The 25,207-nt window shown below is 37.2% G+C and overlaps 1 protein-coding gene across 1 annotated transcript in view; it reads left to right on the plus strand.

The window, feature by feature from the left end:
• The first annotated feature begins 770 nt into the window (after positions 1–770).
• Positions 771–25,207, plus strand: part of VIL1 (villin 1) — a 162,388-nt gene continuing 137,951 nt past the window's right edge. The window contains exons 1-2 of the mRNA XM_053689807.1: positions 771–897; positions 15,890–15,994. Coding sequence (XP_053545782.1) covers positions 15,920–15,994 — 75 coding nt within the window. The 5' untranslated portion in view covers positions 771–897; positions 15,890–15,919. The remainder of the gene's footprint in view (positions 898–15,889; positions 15,995–25,207) is intronic.

Raw genomic sequence — 25,207 nt, forward strand, 5'->3', positions numbered from 1 at the left:
AATTATATTTGGGGCTTGGCCTGAAGACATATGAATTGAGGGGTCAATTAATCCCCCCAGAAGAAAAGTCTTTAATTTGTCTAACTGTATCCATAAATGAGCTTTGACGTGTAGGTAGCAGAACCTTCCCAATGGAGAGATTGCTTTGGTACCTTACTTCCTTTTTACAAGGTACTGGTAAGTGCCAAGAAGATCACTAAAGTCCAGTGAGGATGGAACATTGTCAGTATTTTTTTTCTTATATTGTTTAGATCAGGCCTAACTGTCACTATGGACTCTAGGGACACTGTTATTTTCCATATGTGAGTCTCAGATTTTTATATATGCAAGGCTAGAATATGGTTGTGCCACTGGTTCTGTCCAAATCTGTCACTTTTTCACTCATCACAGAAAAGTACAGGAAACAGCACAACATTTAGTTTCTCTTCATGGATGTTTTCTCATGAGATTTACATTTCAGTTTGAGCTGTGCAGTAAAGCACATAAAAATAGCTTAAAATACATAAAGAATCTAAAAGGGCACTGTTTAATATTAGACAGTCACGCCCTGTATAGATAATGACAGTAATGCCCAATTTATAAAGCATGGCAGTTGAATTCTCACTCTGCATTTGTAGAAAGAGACATAATGTACAACAAACAACTTGAACTAAAGCTATGGTTTGAAACAAATAGACAGTAATTAATATAGTTTGGCTAATTAGCAGGGAATACTCAGTGGGAGGTATGTGCTTACCTTCCCTATACAGCTGAGGTATATTTCCTTTTATGGAAAACACAGATCAAAGCTGAGCGGAGCAAAGCTTGGACAAAGGTCATTGCTCCCTGTCAGGAGAGACTCTGTACAGGTGTGGAGGATTGCTCTCCTCTCCTGTCTGCCGGCCACACCAGACGCAGGTAAGATCTCCTCTTTGTCATTTATGTGTGCAGGTATATTTGTATTATATTCTGTAGATCACAGGTATTCACTAAGCCTTCCGAGTATACAATATTAGTTTTGCTAGCACAATTGAATTTTTTACCTGCTAGTTTTTTTTCCTCCAGTGAACACAATCTCTCTCACACCAATTCCTCTGAGTCTACTTTTCAAGTCAGAGAGTATTTAGTACTTTAGTTTAGATCCATATAATAAAAGAAAAAGCTTTTATTTGAGTCTAAATACCAGCTTGATAGTTTTCTTGGCAAGGATTGAGATTTAAAGCCACTTACTAAATGATGTTTGTTGCTGCTACAGAATTAGCATAGGAATAATAAAAGGTAGCTATGCAGTATTCATAAAATAGTCATAGTAGTGATACAGTAAAAATATATATTTTGCTATTACCATAAGAGGGTGTTATTTATTTATTTATTTATTTAACATGTGATAAATATTTTTTTCTACTGAATTCAATTAGTCACATAAAGCAACAGATATTTTATCTCATAAGGCAGCATTTGCAAAATCTGTCACTGATATGATTGTGCTCTATAGTGCAGTCATGTGATGACAATGTTTTCTTTAATGTTTATTCACACCTTTAAATAATTAAAGATACTTATTGTGTTTAGTTTATTATATGAGATACTCCTGCCACCCTTCTGCTGCATGTATTCCTCATGGAGTAGCTGCATGCATGTTACCATTTTGCATACTAGATAATATGTTGCCTTCATAGCAGTGTGAAACATCTTATTGAAATCAGGGCAGTGTGTTTATTTCAAAATGACAGCATGCGGGGTCATCCTAAAATGCAGAACATAGACTCTGATAGATATCCCTCTGTATTTCTTTTGCTTATTTGTGTTTTCCTGATTTACTTTAGAACGTTCATTTAGGACATTTGCAAAAGTGCAATAGTTTATGGAGATTTGTTTAGAGGCATTTAAAGAAGAATGTTCAGGTATTGTTGTCCACAAAAATGTTTCTAGTAGGGGAACTAAAATAAATAAAACTACCTTAACACCAGAACAGAGTTTCTTGGGGTCATATACAAATGCAGGTTATCTCGCCATTTTTTTTATTTCTTCTGAAACGTTGGTAGTGCTTTTTATAAACCTCCCAAGCAAAAATCAGATTCTTAAAGGGACACTGAACCCAAATTTTTTCTTTTAAAATTCAGAAAGAGCATGCAATTTTAAGCAACTTTCTAATTTACTCCTATTATCAATTTTTCTTCGTTCTCTTGCTATCATTATTTGAAAAAGAAGGCATCTAAGCTTTTTTTTTGGTTTCAGTACTCTGGACAGCACTTTTTTATTGGTGGATGAAGTTATCCACCAATCAGCAAGGACAACCCAGGTTGTTCACCAAAAGTGGGCCGGCATCTAAACTTACATTCTTGCATTTCAAATAAAGATACCAAGAGAATGAAGAAAATTTGCTAATAGGAGTAAATTAGAAAGTTGCTTAAAATTTCATGCTCAGTCTGAATCACGAAAGAAAAATTTTGGGTACAGTGTCCCTTTAAGCATGTTCTCCTTAGACATAGGCACAAAAGAAGGCTCAATGCCTCAACTTCTGGACCTTGAAGAGTTTGATTTCATATAGAGAAATAAACTCTCCTTGTTCCAACAGATTTGTTTTTATTTGAAAGAGTTGTTAGCACAGTTTTAACATTTATACCAGAGCCCATCTCCAAAGGTGAATGTTATATTAGAGGCCCAGATGGTGATGCTGTTTGGCAAATATTCAAATAGCGAGGCATAGTGCTGGACACCCCCTACTTACCCCATTATCCTATAATCCCAATCACATAGTAACTGGGAGAGACATTAGTTATCATCTCATCCCCAATTATACCTCAGTGACAGAGTGAAATTCTCTCAGTCTATCACGGCTCTACCTCAGCACTTAACAGTGCAAGACACATACATGATGACTCTTCTTGTTTTGTTGTTCCGTAGTCTTTGTTTATAAGTTATCTTTTCTCATTTAAAACATACTGGGGCCTGCACATAGATTTGCAATGTTTCATTGTGCTTAATAGATATTGTAAATTGTATAGGGTTGACACAGCTTGGGTCACCTATGTCTTTTATACCTTTGAATAATTATGATCCATTGGGCCATGATACCCAAATGTTGAAACACTTGAAAGTGGTGCAGCATAGCTGTAAAAAGCTGACTAAAAATATCACCTGAACATCTCTATGTAAAAAAAAAAAAAAGAGTATTCACACTCCACTGTAAAGGACTTAAAGCTGCAAATCAGTATGCCTGTCCCGGGACTTGCAAGGGAGCGTGCCTCATGCACACTCATGTTATTTCCATTTTCAGTTTAAGGAAGTTTTCTATGGAATCACATGAGATCACAGTTCATGAACTCAGCACTGCTGATGCTGATTGGCTGCTGTTCATTTCTTCCTTTTATTTTTTTTGTTACTTGCAGCTGGGCAGTAACTGAAAGATAACTTTTTACAGAACACTTACTCTGGTGAGCTGAGGAAATTTTGAAGTAAAATATCTTCCTTTTTTATATAGAGATGTTCAGGTGATATTTTCCTGTCAGCTTTTTACAGTTATGCTGCATCACCTTCAAGTAATTTATGATTATTATGTCCCTTTAAATATTAAGGAAGAGGCATTTCCCCCCCCCCTCTATCCCCCCCCCATCACCCACGAGTTCAGGATTTTTATTATTATTTAGGATGTACAAACTGTTTTAGACATTTCCCCTAAACTAATTGACTTTTGAAAAATGAACCATTGTCTCTGTATAAAACATTAAGCTAATTTGCACAGATGTTTTAACAATGCAGATATCATTATTATTGTTATCATTCATTTCTATAGCTCCCCAAAATTCTGTAGCAGTAATACAAGGAGATATAGCACAAGAATGATATAGTGTAACAAAAATATGGATAGCATAATGATTATTAAAAATAATACATTTTTTTGTGGGGACAGGTTCACTTCATCCTAGTTAAAAAACCCACACTTTTGTGTGGATCTCACCACACTAGGTGCATTACTAAGTGTAGGCTACAATGGGCATAGTCTGGAGTGCTCATAATATTATGTTGGACCGGTATTCTATTTTTTATTTCCACATACATATTTAGTCTATGGGGAGTCAGTAATCACTGGTTAAAAAGGAGTCTTGGGTGTAACTGTAGGCTGCACAACTGTAGTGCTGTAGGCTGTACAACTGTAGTGCTGTAGGCTGTACAACTGTAGTGCTGTAAGCTGTACAACTGTAGTGCTGTACAACTGTAGTACTGTAGGCTGTACAACTGTAGTACTGTAGACTGTACAACTGTAGTATTGTAGGCTGTACAACTGTAGTACTGTAGGCTGTACAACTGTAGTGCTGTAAGCTGTACAACTGTAGTGCTGTACAACTGTAGTACTGTAGGCTGTACAACTGTAGTACTGTAGACTGTACAACTGTAGTATTGTAGGCTGTACAACTGTAGTACTGTAGGCTGTACAACTGTAGTACTGTAGGCTGTACAACTGTAGTACTGTAGGCTGTACAACTGTAGGCTGTACAACTGTAGTATTGTAGGCTGTACAACTGTAGTGCTGTAAGCTGTACAACTGTAGTGCTGTAAGCTGTACAACTGTAGTGCTGTACAACTGTAGTACTGTAGGCTGTACAACTGTAGTACTGTAGACTGTACAACTGTAGTATTGTAGGCTGTACAACTGTAGTACTGTAGGCTGTACAACTGTAGTACTGTAGGCTGTACAACTGTAGTACTGTAGGCTGTACAACTGTAGTACTGTAGGCTGTACAACTGTAGGCTGTACAACTGTAGTATTGTAGGCTGTACAACTGTAGTACTGAAGGCTGTACAACTGTAGTATTGTAGGCTGTACAACTGTAGTACTGTAGGTTGTACAACTGTGGTGCTGTAGGCTGTACAACTGTAGTGCTGTAAGCTGTACAACTGTAGTGCTGTACAACTGTAGTACTGTAGGCTGTACAACTGTAGTACTGTAGGCTGTACAACTGTAGTACTGTAGGCTGTACAACTGTAGTACTGTAGGCTGCACAACTGTAGTACTGTAGGCTGTAAAACTGTAGGCTGTAAAACTGTAGTATTGTAGGCTGTACAACTGTAGTACTGTAGGCTGTACAACTGTAGGCTGTACAACTGTAGTACTGTAGGCTGTACAACTGTAGTACTGTAGGCTGTACAACTGTAGTATTGTAGGTTGTACAACTGTGGTGCTGTAGGCTGTACAACTGTAGGCTGTACAACTGTAGTATTGTAGGCTGTACAACTGTAGTACTGTAGTCTGTACAACTGTAGGCTGTACAACTGTAGTACTCTAGGCTGTACAACTGTAGTACTGTAGGCTGTACAACTGTAGGCTGTACAACTGTAGTATTGTAGGCTGTACAACTGTAGTACTGTAGTCTGTACAACTGTAGGCTGTACAACTGTAGTACTGTAGGCTGTACAACTGTAGGCTGTACAACTGTAGTATTGTAGGCTGTACAACTGTAGTACTGTAGTCTGTACAACTGTAGGCTGTACAACTGTAGTACTGTAGGCTGTACAACTGTAGTACTGTAGGCTGTACAACTGTAGGCTGTAAAACTGTAGTATTGTAGGCTGTACAACTGTAGTACTGTAGGCTGTACAACTGTAGGCTGTAAAACTGTAGTATTGTAGGCTGTACAACTGTAGTACTGTAGGCTGTACAACTGTAGGCTGTAAAACTGTAGTATTGTAGGCTGTACAACTGTAGTACTGTAGGCTGTACAACTGTAGTACTGTAGGCTGTACAACTGTAGGCTGTACAACTGTAGCATTGTAGGCTGTACAACTGTAGTACTGTAGGCTGTACAACTGTAGGCTGTACAACTGTAGTACTGTAGGCTGTACAACTGTAGTACTGTATGCTGTACAACTATAGGCTGTACAACTGTAGTATTGTAGGTTGTATAACTGTGGTGCTGTAGGCTGTACAACTGCTTTTTTTCTATATGAGGTTTCATGGTATAAAACTGCTACCAGTATGTCGGATTAAAAACTATAAAACTAATAACTTACATAAGAACAATATCTTGGGAATACTTAAAAGAATTAGAATTTGTTAGACATTAATGTTTGCCTGTTGCGAAATAATTTTGTGGAATCTTGCACTGTTCTAGCAACACCCTGTAACTTATTTAATGATTGTAGCAAAAATAACATTTCTTTTCATAGAAGACAACAATACGTTTTTAAATGCCAGGCATTTTAGAGTGCTAAAGCAGTTTAAAATAAGTCTTTGATCCAGTTGTTGTAGCAGTACCATGTGCTGAGCAATATGTTTCTAATATAGTTCCATTAATAGCTTCAATATAATTTTTGTTTAAAGCAGTATTACAGTCACTAAAGACAAGTAAATACATATTTCTAAACAATTCAGACTACCCTAGACAGACCCCATCCAAAAGTGTCCTGAATCCTCTAAAGACAACTTGACCCCATCCCAAGACCACCCAGGTTCTGCTCCCTGATCCTTCATTTTATATATAACTGGTAGATTATAAGAGAAAGGGGCCAACGGCACTAGTTATATGTATGTATATATGTTTTTATTAACCTTCTGTTTCCCACTGAGTCAAAGAGGGACTATGTCCCTAAATTTTAATATATAAATGGGATAGAGTAGGTGCTATGTAATAATGTAATGACAAGATAAACCCAAGAGAGAAAGGAGCTCTAACTTGGAAAAAAGAGACTGGTAGATTATACCTATGGTTTGTTAAACCTAACATAACTTGATAAAAAAAAAAACAACATGCATCTTCTAGATGGTTCAAAATATTTATACTCCTGTGCTGGTGAAGGAAAAACTCATAAAGTTGTTAAGCATTAAACTCCCTGCAGTTTTTCTGGCAACAAAACCTACATGACCATCTAAGTAACCTGATTCACAAACAGACTTCAGCACCCAGCCCTCTCTTTACTTATGCCGCCTGTAAAATGCCTCAGCCCAGCAGAAGATCGGCCAATCAAAGTTTAGCACAGCTTTACCTGTCAGTGCTCAGGACATGTCTACTAATTGCATCAGAACATCTTCTTTTTGCACTTTTTTGTTTCATTAATAGGTAAATATTGCAGATAGCCCTATATATTATCAACAAACAACCACAACTAGGATATTTCAGATTTAATTTGTGTGTGTGTATAAGTGTGTGTGTGTGTTATTACCTCCTTGAAAATATAATTCAGCATTACATCAGTTGACAAATACAGGGCTAGATTACAAGAGGAGTGAAAAAATGTAAGCAATACTGTGCATTAACATTGCTCAATCACAGCTATAGGGATTCTAATTTTGTGCTCAGATATTACAAGTCCAAAGTTCTATTTATTGCTCGAGCAACAGTCTAGGGGGCTATAACATCTTTATGTAGGTTAGAACGGATACACTAAATCCCTCACATGGTAGACTTATATGTGGCCTAGCAGGACATTCATGTCAGCAAATACTCTGCTTAGCACACCAGTGGGTTCCTGCTTGAGCGACATCTACAGTAAGTTGATGGTAGTAGTTCTATATGTAGTTCTATGCTATACTAGAAATAATAAGGGTTTTCTTCAGGTCTAAAACGTGCTTAATTATACTGCAGTATTTACATTGCATTTGAGAGTAATACTTTACTCACCACTTGTAAAACAAATGCAATGAGGGCACTAATAGTGCTCCCTACGCTTTCCATTAAAAGTATAGGTTGCACTAAAAAAAAACTTAGGTTTTTTGGTTTAAATATTTAACCATCGGCTTGTAAAACTCTTTCAATATTATTTTCAATAAGTCTTGCTACTTTTTTAGCTGCTTTTTTATTATCCCTGAATATAATTGTAAATAGTTTTTTATCAATGTAATAAAAGTAATTTGATTATTTGCACAATATTTGTTGTGTAAAATGACTACACCATCTTACCCAACTGATATGTAGTTTAGACAGGTTTTATCTTTGTATTGGAGAATTGCAGAGTTCAAGTTCTGAATTTTTTGTTACGATACAGAATTTCTCTGTTTTTTCACATCTGATAAAATAAAAAACCTTAAAAATCTGCATTACTATAAGTTTAGTTTCCCTCTAAACATCCACCAGTAGCCAATTAGTTAATGCTGCTCAAACCTGGATCTTCTATATATATATATATATAAGCCACTCACAAAAATAACTATTCTATCTGCATTATACATGTTCTGTGTAATAATAAACACATACCTAAATAAATATTTACCGCCTGGAGTGTGTTATATACATACATAAATATGAGGTACGGTATCTTCTGAGGTTTCTGGATGCCTAAGTCCTTTAGTAGTTTAAAGGGACAGTATAGATCAATTTTCATATAATTGCAGGTAATAGACACTATTATAAAGAATAATAAGCACAAATACTTATAGAAAAATCCTGAATAAAACGGTTTAAAAACTTAGTTAGAAGCCCCCAATTTAGCTCTGTTAAAAAGGTAGCTAGAACACCCACTTTAAGTGGGAAATAACAGACCCCCCTCCCCCTTCCTCTGCATATGAAAAGACTCTATACACAAACAGAAGCAAGCTGGAGTAGGTATACATCAGTATTCTCCTAAAACTTTGGGGCTTGGTTAGGAGTCTGAAAATCAGAGCAATGTTATTTAAAAATATGCAAACTATACATTTTAAAAAAACAAAAAACCTCTATGGGCTATATAAATAGATCATCTACAAAACATTTATGCAAAGAAAAATCGAGTGAATAATGTCCCTTTAACATTTCATAATAACAGCACATAGAGAAATATACTGCTGGCTCATTATAGGCACAAGGGCCATTAAATACAGCAAAATTGTTTAATAATCAAATGCATAATAAAAGGAAAATGCAATAGCATGATTAAGGGGTTGTCCCCCGAAACGTTGCAAACTTTTTACTTGTCTCTGCAATAAATATTATTTCAAGCAAGGTGCTGCTGTTTCTTGGAACTGAATTGTACTATAGTATGACGTAATATAAAGTTAACTTTAGTTTTGCTGTTTCCTATAGACTACGCATCTCACTATCGTTTTGATTGGCTTGGGCAGCTGTTCCATAAATATATGCATGTGAATGTTCAATAACACTTAACTCATTGCTGTCTGAATCCTAACAACTCTAATACTGAATTTATACATTATAACTCCACAAACCTTAATGGGATATGAAACCCCCCAAAAAATATTTTGTGATTCAGACAGAGCAAACCATTTTAAAAGTTTACAAATTACTTCTGTTATCAAATTTTCTTCATGATATTCTATATTGATGATATACTTAGCTAGGCATCTAGAGCACTGCATGGCATGGAATAGTGCTGTTATATAGTGCTCTTGGAAATGGATAACATTCTTGCAAAACTGCTTCCATATAGTGCTCCAGAAATGTGCCGACTCCTAAGCATATGTCCCTGCTTTTCAACAAAAGATACAAAAAGAACAAAGAAAATTAATAATAGATGTAAATTAGAAAGTTGTTTAAAATCGCATGTTCTATCTAAATAATGAAATAAACATTTTGGGTTTCATGTCCCTTAAAATCCCAGAGTGTGGGGAGCTACCATTCCTTAGAAATTAATTAATCCCTCTGAAATACAGAATCTTCCAAGGGAGAGTGAATCTGACAAGGAAAAATTAAAAAAAAATTAAAAAATTAAAATGGTCTGTTTCCAGCTTACTTTTGCTTCTAGTTTGCATAAATATCCTTTTCTAACTGATCAATTTGTGCATTGGTTATTTTTTAAACTTGCCAGTGAAACTTACAGCTTTAACATTCTTATAGAAAACAATGAGACCTGAGCTAAAAACTTCAGACACACCCATGTAACGCCCCTGTTGAGACCACTTGCCAAGGCTGCTAAACTTGGGCGCGATCCGATATACGGCACAGGTTTCGGCGCAAGCATGGAAACCTGCGCCGCCCGTAGTTTCAGCTCGCAACTCGAGCTATCACATATACGGCGCCGTCAGATGCTAAAGTGCCGTAAGTCTGACAAACTAGCGATGTCCAGAAATCTGCGTAAGTACAAATTTCTGGAGTCGCCAGTGACTTACGGCACTTTAGAAACTGCCGCCTACAAAAACTTACTAAATTATAAAATCACCCGTGACTGTCTAACACGCCTCCCAAACATAGCCCGACACGTATACCCCTCTATCCGCAATCCCCCCTCTCACTCCTAACAATAAATGTATTAACCCCTAAACCACCGCTCCCGGACCCCGCCGCCAGCTACATTAACTATATTACCCCCTAATATGATCCCCCTACACCGCCACCACCTATTTTAACTATATTACCCCCTAATGTGAGCCCCCTACCCCGCCGCCACCTATATTAAAATTATTAACCCCTAATCTAATCCCCCTACACCGCCGCCACCTATATTAAAATTATTACCCCCTAATGTGAGCCCCCTACCCCGCCGCCACCTATTTTAAAATAATTAACCCCTAATCTAATCCCCCTACCCCGCCGCCACCTATTTTAAAATGATTAACCCCTAATCTAATCCCCCTACCCCGCTGCCACCTATTTTAAAATGATTAACCCCTAATCTAATCCCCCTACACCGCCGCCACCTATAATAAATGTATTACCCACTAAAATACTAAAATGTCCCTACCCTAAACTAAATTACAAATAGCCCTGAAAAGGGCCTTTTGCGTGGCATTGCCCCAAAGTAACCAGCTCTATTACCAGCCCTTAAAAGGGCCTTTTTCGGGGCATTGTCACAAAGTAATCAGCTCTTTTACCTGTAATCTGACCCCCCTACACCGCCGCCAGCTATATTAAATATATTAACCCCTAATCTAATCCCCCTACACCTATATTAAATATATTAACCCCTAATCTAATTCCCCTACACCGCCGTCACCTATATTAAATATATTAACCCCTAATCTGACCACCCTACACCGCCGCCACCTATATTAACTATATTAACCCTAATTATATTAGGGTTAATATAGTTATTTTATTATATATATTAACTATATTAACCCTATCTAACCCTAACTTAATTATTATTGCAAATCCCCCTAATAAAATAACAAAGCCCCCCAAAATAAAAAAATGTCCCTACCCTAAACTAAATTACAAAATGTAATCAGCTCTATTACCAGCCCTTAAAAGGACCTTTTGTTTTGCCCCAAAGTAATCAGCTTTTTTACCTGTGAAAAAAAAGAACACCCCCCCATTACAACCCACCACCCACACACCCCTGCTCTAAAACCCACCCTATCCCCCCTTAAAAAAAAACTAAGTCTATCCCCCAAGTGCTCCTTACCTGTCCTGAAGACCGGTGGAGAAGGTCCTGTTCCAGGCGGAGAAGTCTTCTTCCAGGTGGCGACCTCTTCTTCTTCCAGGAACCAGCCAGCGCGGAGCGGAGGAGTTGAAGATCGATGACCGCGGAGCTGAAGACCGTCCTCCCTGGAACTGAAGACCGGCGATGCAGGAACTGAAGATCGGCGACGCTGGAACTGAAGACTGGAGCCATGGAGCGTGGAGGATCCTCTTCATACGATCGCTGCCGTACACTGAATCGGAATTCAAGGTACGCGATTAAAAATGTCGTCCCTTGAATTCCTATTGGCTGATTTGAGCCTTCAAATTCAAATCAGCCAATCAGATGAAAGCTACTTTAATTCTATTGGCTGATTTGATTAGCCAATAGAATAAGAGCTACTGTAATTCTATTGGCTATTCTAGGGATATTTTTTTATTTTGGGGGGCTTTGTTATTTTATTAGGGGGCTTAGATTAGGTGTAATTAGCTTAACATTCTTGTAATCTTTTTTTATTTTTTTGTAATTTAGTGTTTGTTTTTTTTTGTAATTTAGTTTAGTGTATTTAATTATATTTTAGTTTAGATAATTGTAGTTTAATTAATTTATTGATAGTGTAGGTGTATTTGTAACTTAGGTTAGGATTTATTTTACAGGTAAATTGGTAATTATTTTAACTAGGTAGCTATTAAATAGTTATTAACTATTTAATAGCTATTGTACCTAGTTAAAATAAATACCAAGTTACCTGTAAAATAAATATAAACCCTAAAATAGTTACAATGTAATTATTAATTATATTGTAGCTATCTTAAGGTTTATTTTATAGGTAAGTATTTAGTTTTAAATAGGAATATTTTAGTTAATAAGATTAATATTATTTAGATTTATTGCAATAATAATTAATTTAGGGGTGTTAGGGTTAGATAGGGTTAATATAATTAATATATATAATATAATAACTATATTAACTATATTAACTATATTAACCCTAATATAATTAGGGTTAATATAGTTAATATAGGTGACAGCGGTGTAGGGGGTCAGATTAGGGGTTAATATAGTTAATATAGGTGGCGGCGGTGTAGGGGGGTCAGATTAGGGGTTAATATATTTAATATAGGTGGCGCCGGTGTAGGGGATTAGATTAGGGGTTAATATATTTAATATAGGTGGCGGCGGTGTAGGGGGATTAGATTAGGGGTTAATATATTTAATATAGGTGGCGGCGGTGTAGGGGGGTCAGATTATAGGTAAAAGAGCTGATTACTTTGTGACAATGCCCCGCAAAAGGCCCTTTTAAGGGCTGGTAATAGAGCTGGTTACTTTGGGGCAATGCCCCACAAAAGGCCCTTTTAAGGGCTGGTAATAGAGCTGGTTACTTTGGGGCAATGCCCCGCAAAAGGCCCTTTTAAGGGCTGGTAATAGAGCTGGTTACAGGGCTATTTGTAATTTAGTTTAGGGTAGGGACATTTTAGTATTTTAGTGGGTAATACATTTATTATAGGTGGCGGCGGTGTAGGAGGATTAGATTAGGGGTTAATCATTTTAAAATAGGTGGCGGAGGGGTAGGGGGATTAGATTAGGGGGTATTGTAGTTAAAATAGGTGGCGGCGGGGTAGGGGGCTCACATTAGGGGGTAATAATTTTAATACAGATGGCGGCGGTGTAGGGGGATTACATTAGGGGGTAATAATTTTAATGTAGGTGGCAGCTGTGTAGGGGGATCACATTAGGGGGTTAGACATTTAATGTAGGTGGCGGCGGGGTCCGGGAGCGGCGGTTTAGGGGTTAAACACTTTATTAGGGATTGCGGTTGACAGGTAGATAGACATTGAGCATGCGTTAGGTGTTAGGTTTTATTTTGCAAGATAGACATTGCGCATGCGCTAGGTGTTAGGTTTTATTTTGCAGCCAGTTTAGGGAGCTACGGGGCTCCAATAATCAGCGTAAGGCTTACTACGCCTGCAATTTGTGGCAAGGTGAAAATGGAGTAAGATTTCTCCATTTTCGCCACGTAAGTCCTTACGCTGTATATTGGATACCAAACTGCGCGGGTTTGGTATACCTATCTATGGGCCAAAAAACTACGGCCGTAGGCAGAAATATACAAGCATAACTTCTATGTTACGCCGTATATAGGATACCAAACCAGTGCAATATTTGGCGTCGCCGGCTTTTGCAGGCAACGCTGCATATCGGATTGGGCCCCTTATTTTACAATCGAAAAAATAAAGTATGCAATGAATTTGTACATTTTGGTACAATTTTAACGATGTATTTTGACTTTATGGTGTAAATTAAATTATTTGCAGCAGATTTTCATATGTTTTCTAACACAAACTATAAATAAAAAATTGTATTTGTAATTTAATTATGATTTTTACTTTGTACTTAAAAAACTACTTTTTTTCCTTACCTTATCCTTTACCTTATCAAGGTAAAATTTAACTCTAAAGAATCCTGTATGGATCTTTTTTTCCTGAGTAGACAGCTTTAGAGAATTGGGTCCCATATTAGTTTTATTAAGTTTGAAAATAATGAACTTATGACTTAAATGTTAACTCATACTTGGTGGGTTCATTTACCTATTTTAATAATTTTAAAAGAATATTTAAAAGTGTCAGAGATTAAAAGTTATTAGACACACCAGGAGCTGAACATTTGTTTTGACAATCATTAATTTTACTTAAAGGGATAGTCTAGTCAACATTAAAGTTTCATGATTCAGATAGATCATGCAATTCAAAGCAACTTTCTAATTTGGTATCAATTTTTGGTTCAGAATCTGGGTAGCGCTTGCTGATTGGTGGCTACATTTAGACACCAATCAGAAAGCACTACCTAGGTGCTGAACCAAAAATGTGCCGTCTCCTATACTTACATTCTTGCTTTTTTAAATAACGATACCAAAAGAACGAAGACAAATTGATAATAGGTGTAAATTAGAAAGTTGCTTAAAATTGCATGCTCTATCTGAATCATGAAGGTTTAATTTTGACTAGACTATCCCTTTAAGTAAAATTTATGGATTTCAAAACAAATGTTCAACTCCTGGTGTTTCTGATAACTATTAATCTCTGACACTTTTAAATATTATTTTAAAATTATTAAAACAGATAAATTAACCCCCAAGTATGAGTTGAAGTTTAAGCCAAAAATAAAAGCTGTGGGTCTTTACTGAGCCTTTTACATGTTGTAGTTTTTATTATGTGGGTATTAATAATTCAAATAAAGAAAATACTAATCTTGATGTCAGTACTAACACTTATACAGTACACTGGCTGAATTTACATATTTTAAATTAACACAATCTCTCTGCTGAAAAATGTCTTCCTCCTGTAATTTACATAAACATGAGTTCCCATGTTAAGTTTCCATAATTAAAAATCTAGGTCATTTTACTGTTAAAAAGAAATCTGGTTGAGAGGAGAAGACTGTGATGGAATGCTACTAATATACAGAATTGGAATATTTTCACACAGATACAGCCTCTGAATAATTAGTGAAACTAGTGGAAGGAGCCTGCCTGGTCGTGGCTAGCTAGCAAACTAATTTACATGTCAACTAATCTGGGTCTCTGCGCTCCTTACAAGGACATTTTCACCATATTATTAAAAAATGAATGTTTTCTAAACATTTAAAACATAATTTTGGTTTCAAAATGTGCATTGTTTTGCTCTCCCAGATCAGTCCTGTGACACACCAGTTAGGGACAGCTATTAATTAGGGCTAGCACATATCAAACAATCACTGGGTACAATATTGCGGAGACAAAGTTCTGGATCCTGAAGGATGCGCCCCATCTTCTAAGGGGGCGATGGAAAACACAATTATAAGTACATTGTATAACTTTTCTACTTTATATTATCAAAGATGAGAAATGCATTTGACCTTTTTAACATTAAAGTGAATGTAAATTTTGATGCTAAAGTGCCCGGTTTTTAAAACTTTGATTAAAAACAGGGGCACTTTAATTCATCAATATTTTCATTTCACTCCTGTTGTGAAAATAAACTTATTTTTTAATCTTCACAGCAGCTCCAGCTTCCTCCACCTGTTTCAAAGCCTCTTCCTGGGTCTAAAATTAGGTATCTGGCTTCCTCCAATCACAGCAGTGAATCAGACACTGAATCCCCCGGGGGGGAATCTGTGATTGGAGGATGACCTATCAATCATTTCTGACATCAGAAATGGCTTGTGAGACCGGAGGAAGCAGCAGCTGCTGTGAAGTTTAAAAGGTAAGTTTTTTGTCACAACAGGAGTGAAATGTAAATTTTGATGAATTAAAGTGCCCCTGTTTTTAATCAAAGTTTTAAAAACCGGGCACTTAAACATCAAAATTTACATTCACTTTAAATACATAATGATATAGGTGGAGAGCTTTTAAGAGATTACAATCTATGTCCATTCCCTTGACCCATTGATGGACTTCAGATAATTAGCAGGTCAGAGGCAGCATGTGCCTATTACAGTTTGGTATTCAGTTTGAATAAAATTAACTGGTTGTTTAGTCTTACAAATTAAATTGACCTGACCCCATGCACTTATTGTGCTATCTATCATTGTCATATTGTTTAAGATTTAAACACTAGCAATGATGTGCTCCACTCACAAATTATTTTTCTTAATGTTCTAGGTTCCAAGATTTTCATCATAATTCTACAAAATGCCAGAACTCAGTGAAAAAGTTTCAAAATCGTTGAATAAAACCACCCCTGGGTTGCAAATATGGAGGATAGAGGTAATGGTGTAATGTGAGCCAGGAAACAATAATGTTATATTCACAAGGGACTACAACACTAAGTTTATGATTTCTAAACAGATGGCTATTCTATATGAAAAGTAACTCAATGTGAAAATTGAAATGTGAAGAAAATCTTGATAAATTTTTTTTATTACAGCACAGTCAACAGCATTAAGTCAGGTTTTAACAGGAAAATGATTAATATGATAAAGCAGTTACTGGTTCTTTTTGTTTGCTAACCAGAATCTGATCTTGAAGGTTTTAATCTGTAATTGATGTTTCAGATAACTATACCCTGCTCATGAGAACCGTATTGGCATCTGTTCAGCTTGTTTTTTTAGAATACTGTTAAAGTGCTTTTAACTGTCATTGTGCGATGCATATGAGGTTGCTCGATATGCATCAGACCAGAGCAATTATATTTTAGGGAAAACACTGCACAGGGAGTAAATCTACAATTTGTACTTGTTTATTTTTTGTCGTCAGATGATATATTATTTAATGAGATTAACAATTGCTTTAGAAGAAAATCACACACACACACACACACACAGGCTCACACATATACAAACACACACAGTCTAACACATATACAAACATACACAATCTCACACGTATAAAAACACACACAGATTCACATTTATACAAACACACACAGACTCACATGTATACAAACACACGCAGGCTCACACGTATACAAACACATGTATACAAACACACAGACTCACATGTATACAAACATACGCAGGCTCACACGTATATAAACACATGCAGGCTCACATGTATACAAACACACACAGGCTCACTTATACAAACACACACAGGCTCACGTATACAAACACAGATTCACATTTATACAAACACACACACAGTCTCACAAGTATGCAGACACACGCAGGCTCACACGTATAAAAACACACACAGATTCACATTTATACAAACACACACAGACTCACATGTATACAAACACATGCAGGCTCACACGTATACAAACACATGCAGGCTCACATGTATACAAACACAAACAGGCTCACACATATACAAACATACACAGTCTCACATATACAAACACACACAGGCTCACATGTATACAAACACACACATGCTCACGTATACAAACACACACAGATTCACATTTATACAAACACACACACAGTCTCACACGTATGCAAACACACACAGGCTCACACGTATACAAACACATGCAGACTCACATGTATGCAAACAAACGCAGGCTCACATGTATACAAACACACACAGACTCACAGGTATACAAACTTACACAAACTCACAGGTATACAAACCAGTGACGTGCGGTGAGGTCAGAGGCTGGTGAGGCACTGGCTATGATATGCCTGAGAAGCACAAATATGAACCCAATAGAGGTAGCAGAAGTCTCCTGCCAGCTATAGCTTTTAAAAAAGTACAAATCTAATTAAACTCATGTTCTGATCCAACATCTGCAGAGTCAGAATTTTACCCTGTAACTCTAACAGCATATTTTACAAACAGACTCCAGATAATTACAATAATAATTACAAGAAAAAAGCTTCACGCTGTTGATTATTTGCAAAGCATTTTTTAAAGCATTTAAAGGGATTTAATAGTCTACATTTAAATACATGAGTGCATTTCAATCCAAAAGAACAACTTTAGCAATATGCTGCAGTAGCAAAAACTGCTGCTAGGAAAAGTTACTGCAGGTTCAGCAGAATACGTAAATATGCTACTTATGACTTGTGCAACAGCATTCAAATACAGTGCAACCAATAGCTTGTATGGCACACACTGAATCATCAATAAAATGATACAGACCATCACAGGCGCTATGTTTGAATGAGAGTCCAGGGGACATGAGCAGCATACATGCATATGCTCTGAAACAGTAATATATTTTTCTACTAGTATTTTTGCTAATGTGAATATAGTGTAAAGATGCTTATTTTTTAAATTGAAATGAACTAATGCACGTTTCATTGTGACCCTTTAACATATACCTGTATTTAAATAGCTGCAGAATCTGTTGGTGCTACAAATAAAGATAATACTAATAAAAATAATAGTGAAAAAAACATAATTTATGTAAGAACTAACCTGATAAATTAATATCTTTCATAATGAGCTAGTGACATATGGGATATACATTCCTACCAGGAGGGGGCAAAGTTTCCCAAACCTCAAAATGCCTATAAATACACCTCCCACCACACACATACTTTAGTTTAACGTATAGCCAAGTAGTGAGTTGTAAAAAGGATTAAAAAAGCATAGAAAAAAGAGGAACTGGAAAATATATTGTGCTTTTATACAAAAATATATAACCACCAAAAACAGAGTGGGCCTCGTGGACTCTTGCCATTATGAAAGAAATGAATTTATCAAGTAAGTTCTTACATAAATTATGTTTTCTTTCATGTAAATGGCAAGAGTCCATGAGCTAGTGACGTATAGGATAAAATACCCAAGATGTTGAAGTCCATAGAAGAGTCACTAAAAAGGGAGGGATAAAATAAAAACAGCTATCTTATCTTGGGGAAAGAAAACTCCCTTCGACCCAGTGATAGTGGAAATAATAGAATCCAACTGAGAACCAAATAAACTATTACCCTGGAAAGAGAGCGATAGTAATCTAGATTTAGATACCATATCAGCATTCCATGATTTAAGCCATAAAGCTTTTCTAGCTAGAATAGCTAAAGACATAGATTTAACATCAATCTTGATGATATCAAAAATAGCATCACAGATAAAATAATTAGCAATTTGATGCAAACAAACAATGCTAGAAAAATCAGAGTCTGTTTCCAGATTTGCTAGACTATACAACCAAAAAGTTGATGCAGCCGCAACATCAGCCATAGAAATGGCCGGCCGGAGAATATAGCTAGAATGTAAATGAGCTTTCCTTAGATAGGATTCAATCTTCCTATCTAAAAGATCCTTAAAAGAAGTACTATCTTCCACAGGAATAGTAGTATGCTTGGCAAGAGTAGAAATAACCCCATCAACCTTAGGGACTTTTTCACAAAATTCCAAATTAGCCACTGGTAAAGGATATAACTTAGCCTTAGATGAAGGATTAAAAGAAGCACCGGGCTTAGACCATTCTTTAGCAATCACAACAGAAACGGCATCTGGAACAGGAAAAACCTCAGGAGTAATCACAGGAGGTTTAAAAACAGAACGCTTACTGGATTTGTTATCAAGAGCATCCGACTCCTCAATACCCAAAGTAACTAATACTTCTTTCAACAAAGACCGAATATATTCAATCTTAAAAATATAAGACGATTTATCAACTTCAATGTCTGTAGTAGGATCTTCTGAACCAGAGAGATCCTCTTCAGAGGAGGATATATCAGTATGTTGTCAGTCATCACAAATTTCATCAGCTTTATGAGAAATTTTAAAAGACCTTTTACGTTTATTAGAAGGTGGAATAGCCGACATAGCCTTCTGTATTGCATCAGCAATATATGTTTTCATATCAACATGGATATCATGTACATTAGATGTTGAGGGAACAACAGACGCTGTACTAGTACTAATAGAAACATTATCAGCATGCAAAAGCTTATCATGACAACTGTTACATAGTATAGCTGGAGATATAATCTCAGCTATCTTACAACAGATACACTCATATAGCAGTTTCAAGAATGGGAAAAAATGCTTATGCTAAATAAGCAGAAAAGCAAGCAGCATATCCCTCTAGAATATAAAGAGAGCAGGGAGCATAAAGGAAGTGGGGTAATATAATCAAAAACATAAATGGCGCCAAGTATGAGGCATGACACATAGTGAAAAAACTTTGGGCACCAATCAACATCCGGAAATAACGCAACTCGCATTATAACAAGCGTGACTTTGCGTCAAACAACCTAACGTCAATAAAGACGCAGGAAATGACAAAACTTGCGACACTATAGACGCAAATTTGCAGCAAAAATATTTTGCGCCAAAAAGTACGCAATAAATAATAGCATTTTGCGCCATCGCAAGCCTAGATTTGCCCGCAAAATTTAAGGAAAAACAAGTCAAATTGAAAAAAAACCAAAAAAAAACCACAAGTAAGAAAATAACTTCCTAAAACATGATTCTCATACTGAAACTGTTAGACTGCAAAGGGAAATATACATAGACCTGACTCATGGCAAATATAACCCCAAAGGGGTGCGTTAGCTACGCATGCTTTTTTCCCCCCGCACCTTTTAAATACCGCTGGTATTTAGAGTTCACAGAATGGCTGCGTTAGGCTCCAAAAAAGGGAGCGTAGAGCATATTTACCGCCACTGCAACTCTAAATACCAGCGTTGCTTTGGGACGCGGCCAGCTTCAAAAACGTGCTCGTGCACGATTCCCCCATAGAAAACAATGGGGCAGTTTGAGCTGAAAAAAAACCTAACACCTGCAAAAAAGCAGCGTTCAGCTCCTAACGCAGCCCCATTGTTTCCTATGGGGAAACACTTCCTAAGTCTGCACCTAACACCCTAACATGAACCCCGAGTCTAAACACCCCTAACCTTACACTTATTAACCCCTAATCTGCCGCCCCCGCTATCGCTGACCCCTGCATATTATTATTAACCCCTAATCTGCCGCTCCGTACACCGCCGCAACCTACATTATACCTATGTACCCCTAATCTGCTGCCCCTAACAACGCCGACCCCTATATTATATTTATTAACCCCTAATCTGCCGCCCCCGCTATCGCTGACACCTGCATATTATTATTAACCCCTAATCTGCCGCTCCGTACACCGCCGCAACCTACGTTATCCCTATGTACCCCTAATCTGCTGCCCCTAACACCGCCGACCCCTATATTATATTTATTAACCCCTAATCTGCCACCCCCAATGTCGCCTCCACCTACCTACAATAATTAACCCCTAATCTGCCGACCGGATCACACCGCTACTATAATAAATGTATTAACCCCTAAAGCTAAGTCTAACACTAACACCCCCCTAAATTAAATATAATTTAAATCTAACAAAATAAATTAACTCTTATTAAATAAATTAATCCTATTTAAAGCTAAATACTTACCTGTAAAATTAACCCTAATATAGCTACAATATAAATTATAATTATATTGTAGCTATTTTAGGATTAATATTTATTTTACAGGTAACTTTGTAATTATTTTAACCAGGTACAATATCTATTAAATAGTTAATAACTATTTAATAGCTACCTAGTTAAAATAAGTACAAAATTACCTGTAAAATAAATCCTAACCTAAGTTACAATTAAACCTAACACTACACTATCAATAAATTAATTAACTAAAATACCTACAATTATCTACAATTAAACCTAACACTACACTATCAATAAATTAATTAAATAAAATACCTACAATTAAATAAACTAACTAAAGTACAAAAAATAAAAAAGAACTAAGTTACAAAAATAAAAAAATATTTACAAACATTAGAAAAATATTACAACAATTTTAAACTAATTACACCTACTCTAAGCCCCCTAATAAAATAACAAAGACCCCCAAAATAAAAAAATGCCCTACCCTATTCTAAAATTAAAATAGAAAAGCTCTTTTACCTTACCAGCCCTTAAAAGGGCCCTTTGCGGGGCATGCCCCAAAGAATTCAGCTCTTTTGCCTGTAAAAAAAACATACAATACCCCCCCCCAACATTACAACCCACCACCCACATACCCCTAATCTAACCCAAACCCCCCTTAAATAAACCTAACACTAAGCCCCTGAAGATCTCCCTACCTTGTCTTCACCTCGCCGGGTTCACCGATCCGTCCACCGAAGTCTTGATCCAAGCCTCCGAAGTCTTGATCCAAGCCCAAGCGGGGGCTGAAGAGTGACGTCCATCCTCTGGCTGAAGTCTTGATCCAAGCGGGCAGAAGAGGACATCCGGACCGGCAAACATCTTCATCCAAGCCGCATCTTCTATGTTCTTCAATCCGATGACGACCGGCTGATCTTCAAGACCTCCAGCGCGGATCCATCCATCTTCACCGACGACTTCCCGACGAATGACGGTTCCTTTAAGGGACATCATCCAAGATGGCGTCCCTAGAATTCCGATTGGCTGATAGGATTCTATCAGCCAATCGGAATTAAGGTAGGAAAATTCTGATTTGCTGATGGAATCAGCCAATCAGATTCAAGTTCAATCCGATTGGCTGATCCAATCAGCCAATCAGATTGAGATCACATTCTATTGGCTGTTCCGATCAGCCAATAGAATGCGAGCTCAATCTGATTGGCTGATCGGATCAGCAAGTCGGATTTAACTTGAATCTGATTGGCTGATTCCATAAGCCAATCAGAATTTTCCTACCTTAATTCCGATTGGCTGATAGAATCCTATCAGCCAATCGGAATTCGAGGGACGCCATCTTGGATGACGTCCCTTAAAGGAACCGTCATTCGTCGGGAAGTCGTCGGTGAAGATGGATGGATCCGCGCTGGAGGTCTTGAAGATCAGCCGGTCGTCATCGGATTGAAGAACATAGAAGATGCGGCTTGGATGAAGATGTTTGCCGGTCCGGATGTCCTCTTCTGCCCGCTTGGATCAAGACTTCAGCCGGAGGATGGACGTCACTCTTCAGCCCCCACTTGGGCTTGGATCAAGACTTCGGAGGCTTGGATCAAGACTTCGGTGGACGGATCGGTGAACCCTGCGAGGTGAAGACAAGGTAGGGAGATCTTCAGGGGCTTATTGTTAGGTTTATTTAAGGGGGGTTTGGGTTAGATTAGGGGTATGTGGGTGGTGGGTTGTAATGTTGGGGGGGGTATTGTATGTTTTTTTTACAGGCAAAAGAGCTGAATTCTTTGGGGCTTGCCCCTCAAAGGGCGCTTTTAAGGGCTGGTAAGGTAAAAGAGCTTTTCTATTTTAATTTTAGAATAGGGTAGGGCATTTTTTTATTTTGGGGGTCTTTGTTATTTTATTAGGGGGCTTAGAGTAGGTGTAATTAGTTTAAAATTGTTGTAATATGTTTCTAATGTTTGTAAATATTTTTTTATTTTTTGTAACTTAGTTCTTTTTTATTTTTTGTACTTTAGTTAGTTTATGTAATTGTATTTATTTGTAGGTATTGTATTTAATTAATTTATTGATAGTGTAGTGTTAGGTTTAATTGTAGATAATTGTAGGTATTTTATTTAATTAATTTATTGATAGTGTAGTGTTAGGTTTAATTGTAACTTAGGTTAGGATTTATTTTACAGGTAATTTTGTAATTATTTTAACTAGGTAGCTATTAAATAGTTATTAACTATTTAATAGCTATTGTACCTGGTTAAAATAAATACAAAGTTGCCTGTAAAATAAATATTAATCCTAAAATAGCTACAATATAATTATAATTTATATTGTAGCTATATTAGGGTTTATTTTACAGGTAAGTATTTAGCTTTAAATAGGATTCATTTATTTAATAAGAGTTAATTTATTTCGTTAGATTTAAATTATATTTAACTTAGGGGGGTGTTAGTGTTAGGGTTAGACTTAGCTTTAGGGGTTAATACATTTATTATAGTAGCGGTGTGGTCCGGTCGGCAGATTAGGGGTTAATGCTTGAAGTTAGGTGTCGGCGATGTTAGGGAGGGCAGATTAGGGGTTAATACTATTTATTATAGGGTTATTGGGGCGGGAGTGAGGCGGATTAGGGGTTAATACATTTATTATAGTAGCGGTGCGGTCCGGTCGGCAGATTAGGGGTTAATAAGTGTAGGTAGGTGGTGGCGACGTTGGGGGGGCAGATTAGGGGTTAATAAATATTATGTAGGTGTCGGCGGTAGCAGATTAGGGGTACATAGGGATAACGTAGGTGGCGGCGGTGTACGGAGCAGCAGATTAGGGGTTAACATTTTTTAATAGATTTGGGGGGGGCTTCAGTTTAGGGGTACATAGGTAGTTTATTGGTGTTAGTGTACTTTAGAGCACAGTAGTTAAGAGCTTTATAAACCGGCGTTAGCCCAGAAAGCTCTTAACTACTAACTTTTTTCTGCGGCTGGAGTTTTGTCGTTAGATTTCTAACGCTCACTTCAGCCACGACTCTAAATACCAGCGTTAGGAAGATCCCATTGAAAAGATAGGATACGCAAATGGCGTAGGGGGATCTGCGGAATGGAAAAGTTGCGGCTGCAAAGTGAGCGTTAGACCCTTTCCTGACTGACTCCAAATACCAGCGGGCGGTAAAATCCAGCGTTAGGAGCCTCTAACGCTGGTTTTGACGGCTACCGCCAAACTCTAAATCTAGGCCTAAGTAAATACATATATTTAAAGCTTTATATTAAAACATAAAGCGCCAAACATAGCTGAGAGTCTCTTAAATAATGATACATACTTACCGAAGAAACCCATCCACATATCACAGACAGACAAACCAGTACTGAAAACTATCAGTAGAAGTAATGGTATAAGAGTATATTGTCGATCTGAAAAGGGAGGTAGGAGATGAATCCCTACGACCAATAACAGAGAGCCCTTGAAAAGGTTTCCCATGAGTGAAACCATAAAAATCCTCAGGCAATACACTCTTCACATCCCACTGAAAAATACTGTACTCTGAGAGGAATTGGGCTTCAAAATGCTTAGAAGTGCTTATTATAGAAGAATCATAAAAATCAAGCACAAACTTACTTCACCACCTCAATAGGAGGCAAGGTTTGTAAAACTAAAGTATGTGTGTGGTGGATGGTGTATTTATAGGCATTTTGCGGTTTGGGAAACTTTGCCCCCTCTTGGTAGGAATGTATATCCCATACGTCACTAGCTCATGGACTCTTGCCATTTACATGAAAGAGACGATATTATATTTTATACACACACACACAGACCGACTCACTCAAACACGCTCACACAAACACATTTACTGACTCACTCAAACACACATACAAAGACACACAGACTCACACACTGTAACACACTCAGACTCACACAGACTAACTCAAACACGCTCACACAGACTAGCTCAAACAAACATACAGACAGACACACTCACTCACAGACTAACTCAAACGCACACAGACTCACATACACAGACACAAACACAGACTAACTAAAACACACAGAGACTCACTCAAACACACTCACACAGTCTCACATGTATACAAACACACACACTCCCACACACACACAGACCGACTCACTAAAACACACTCACAGACTCACTCAAACACACATGCAAATACTCACACACTGAAACACACCCAGACTC

Source organism: Bombina bombina, chromosome 1, assembly GCF_027579735.1.
Source record: "Bombina bombina isolate aBomBom1 chromosome 1, aBomBom1.pri, whole genome shotgun sequence".
Lineage (NCBI taxonomy): Eukaryota > Metazoa > Chordata > Amphibia > Anura > Bombinatoridae > Bombina > Bombina bombina.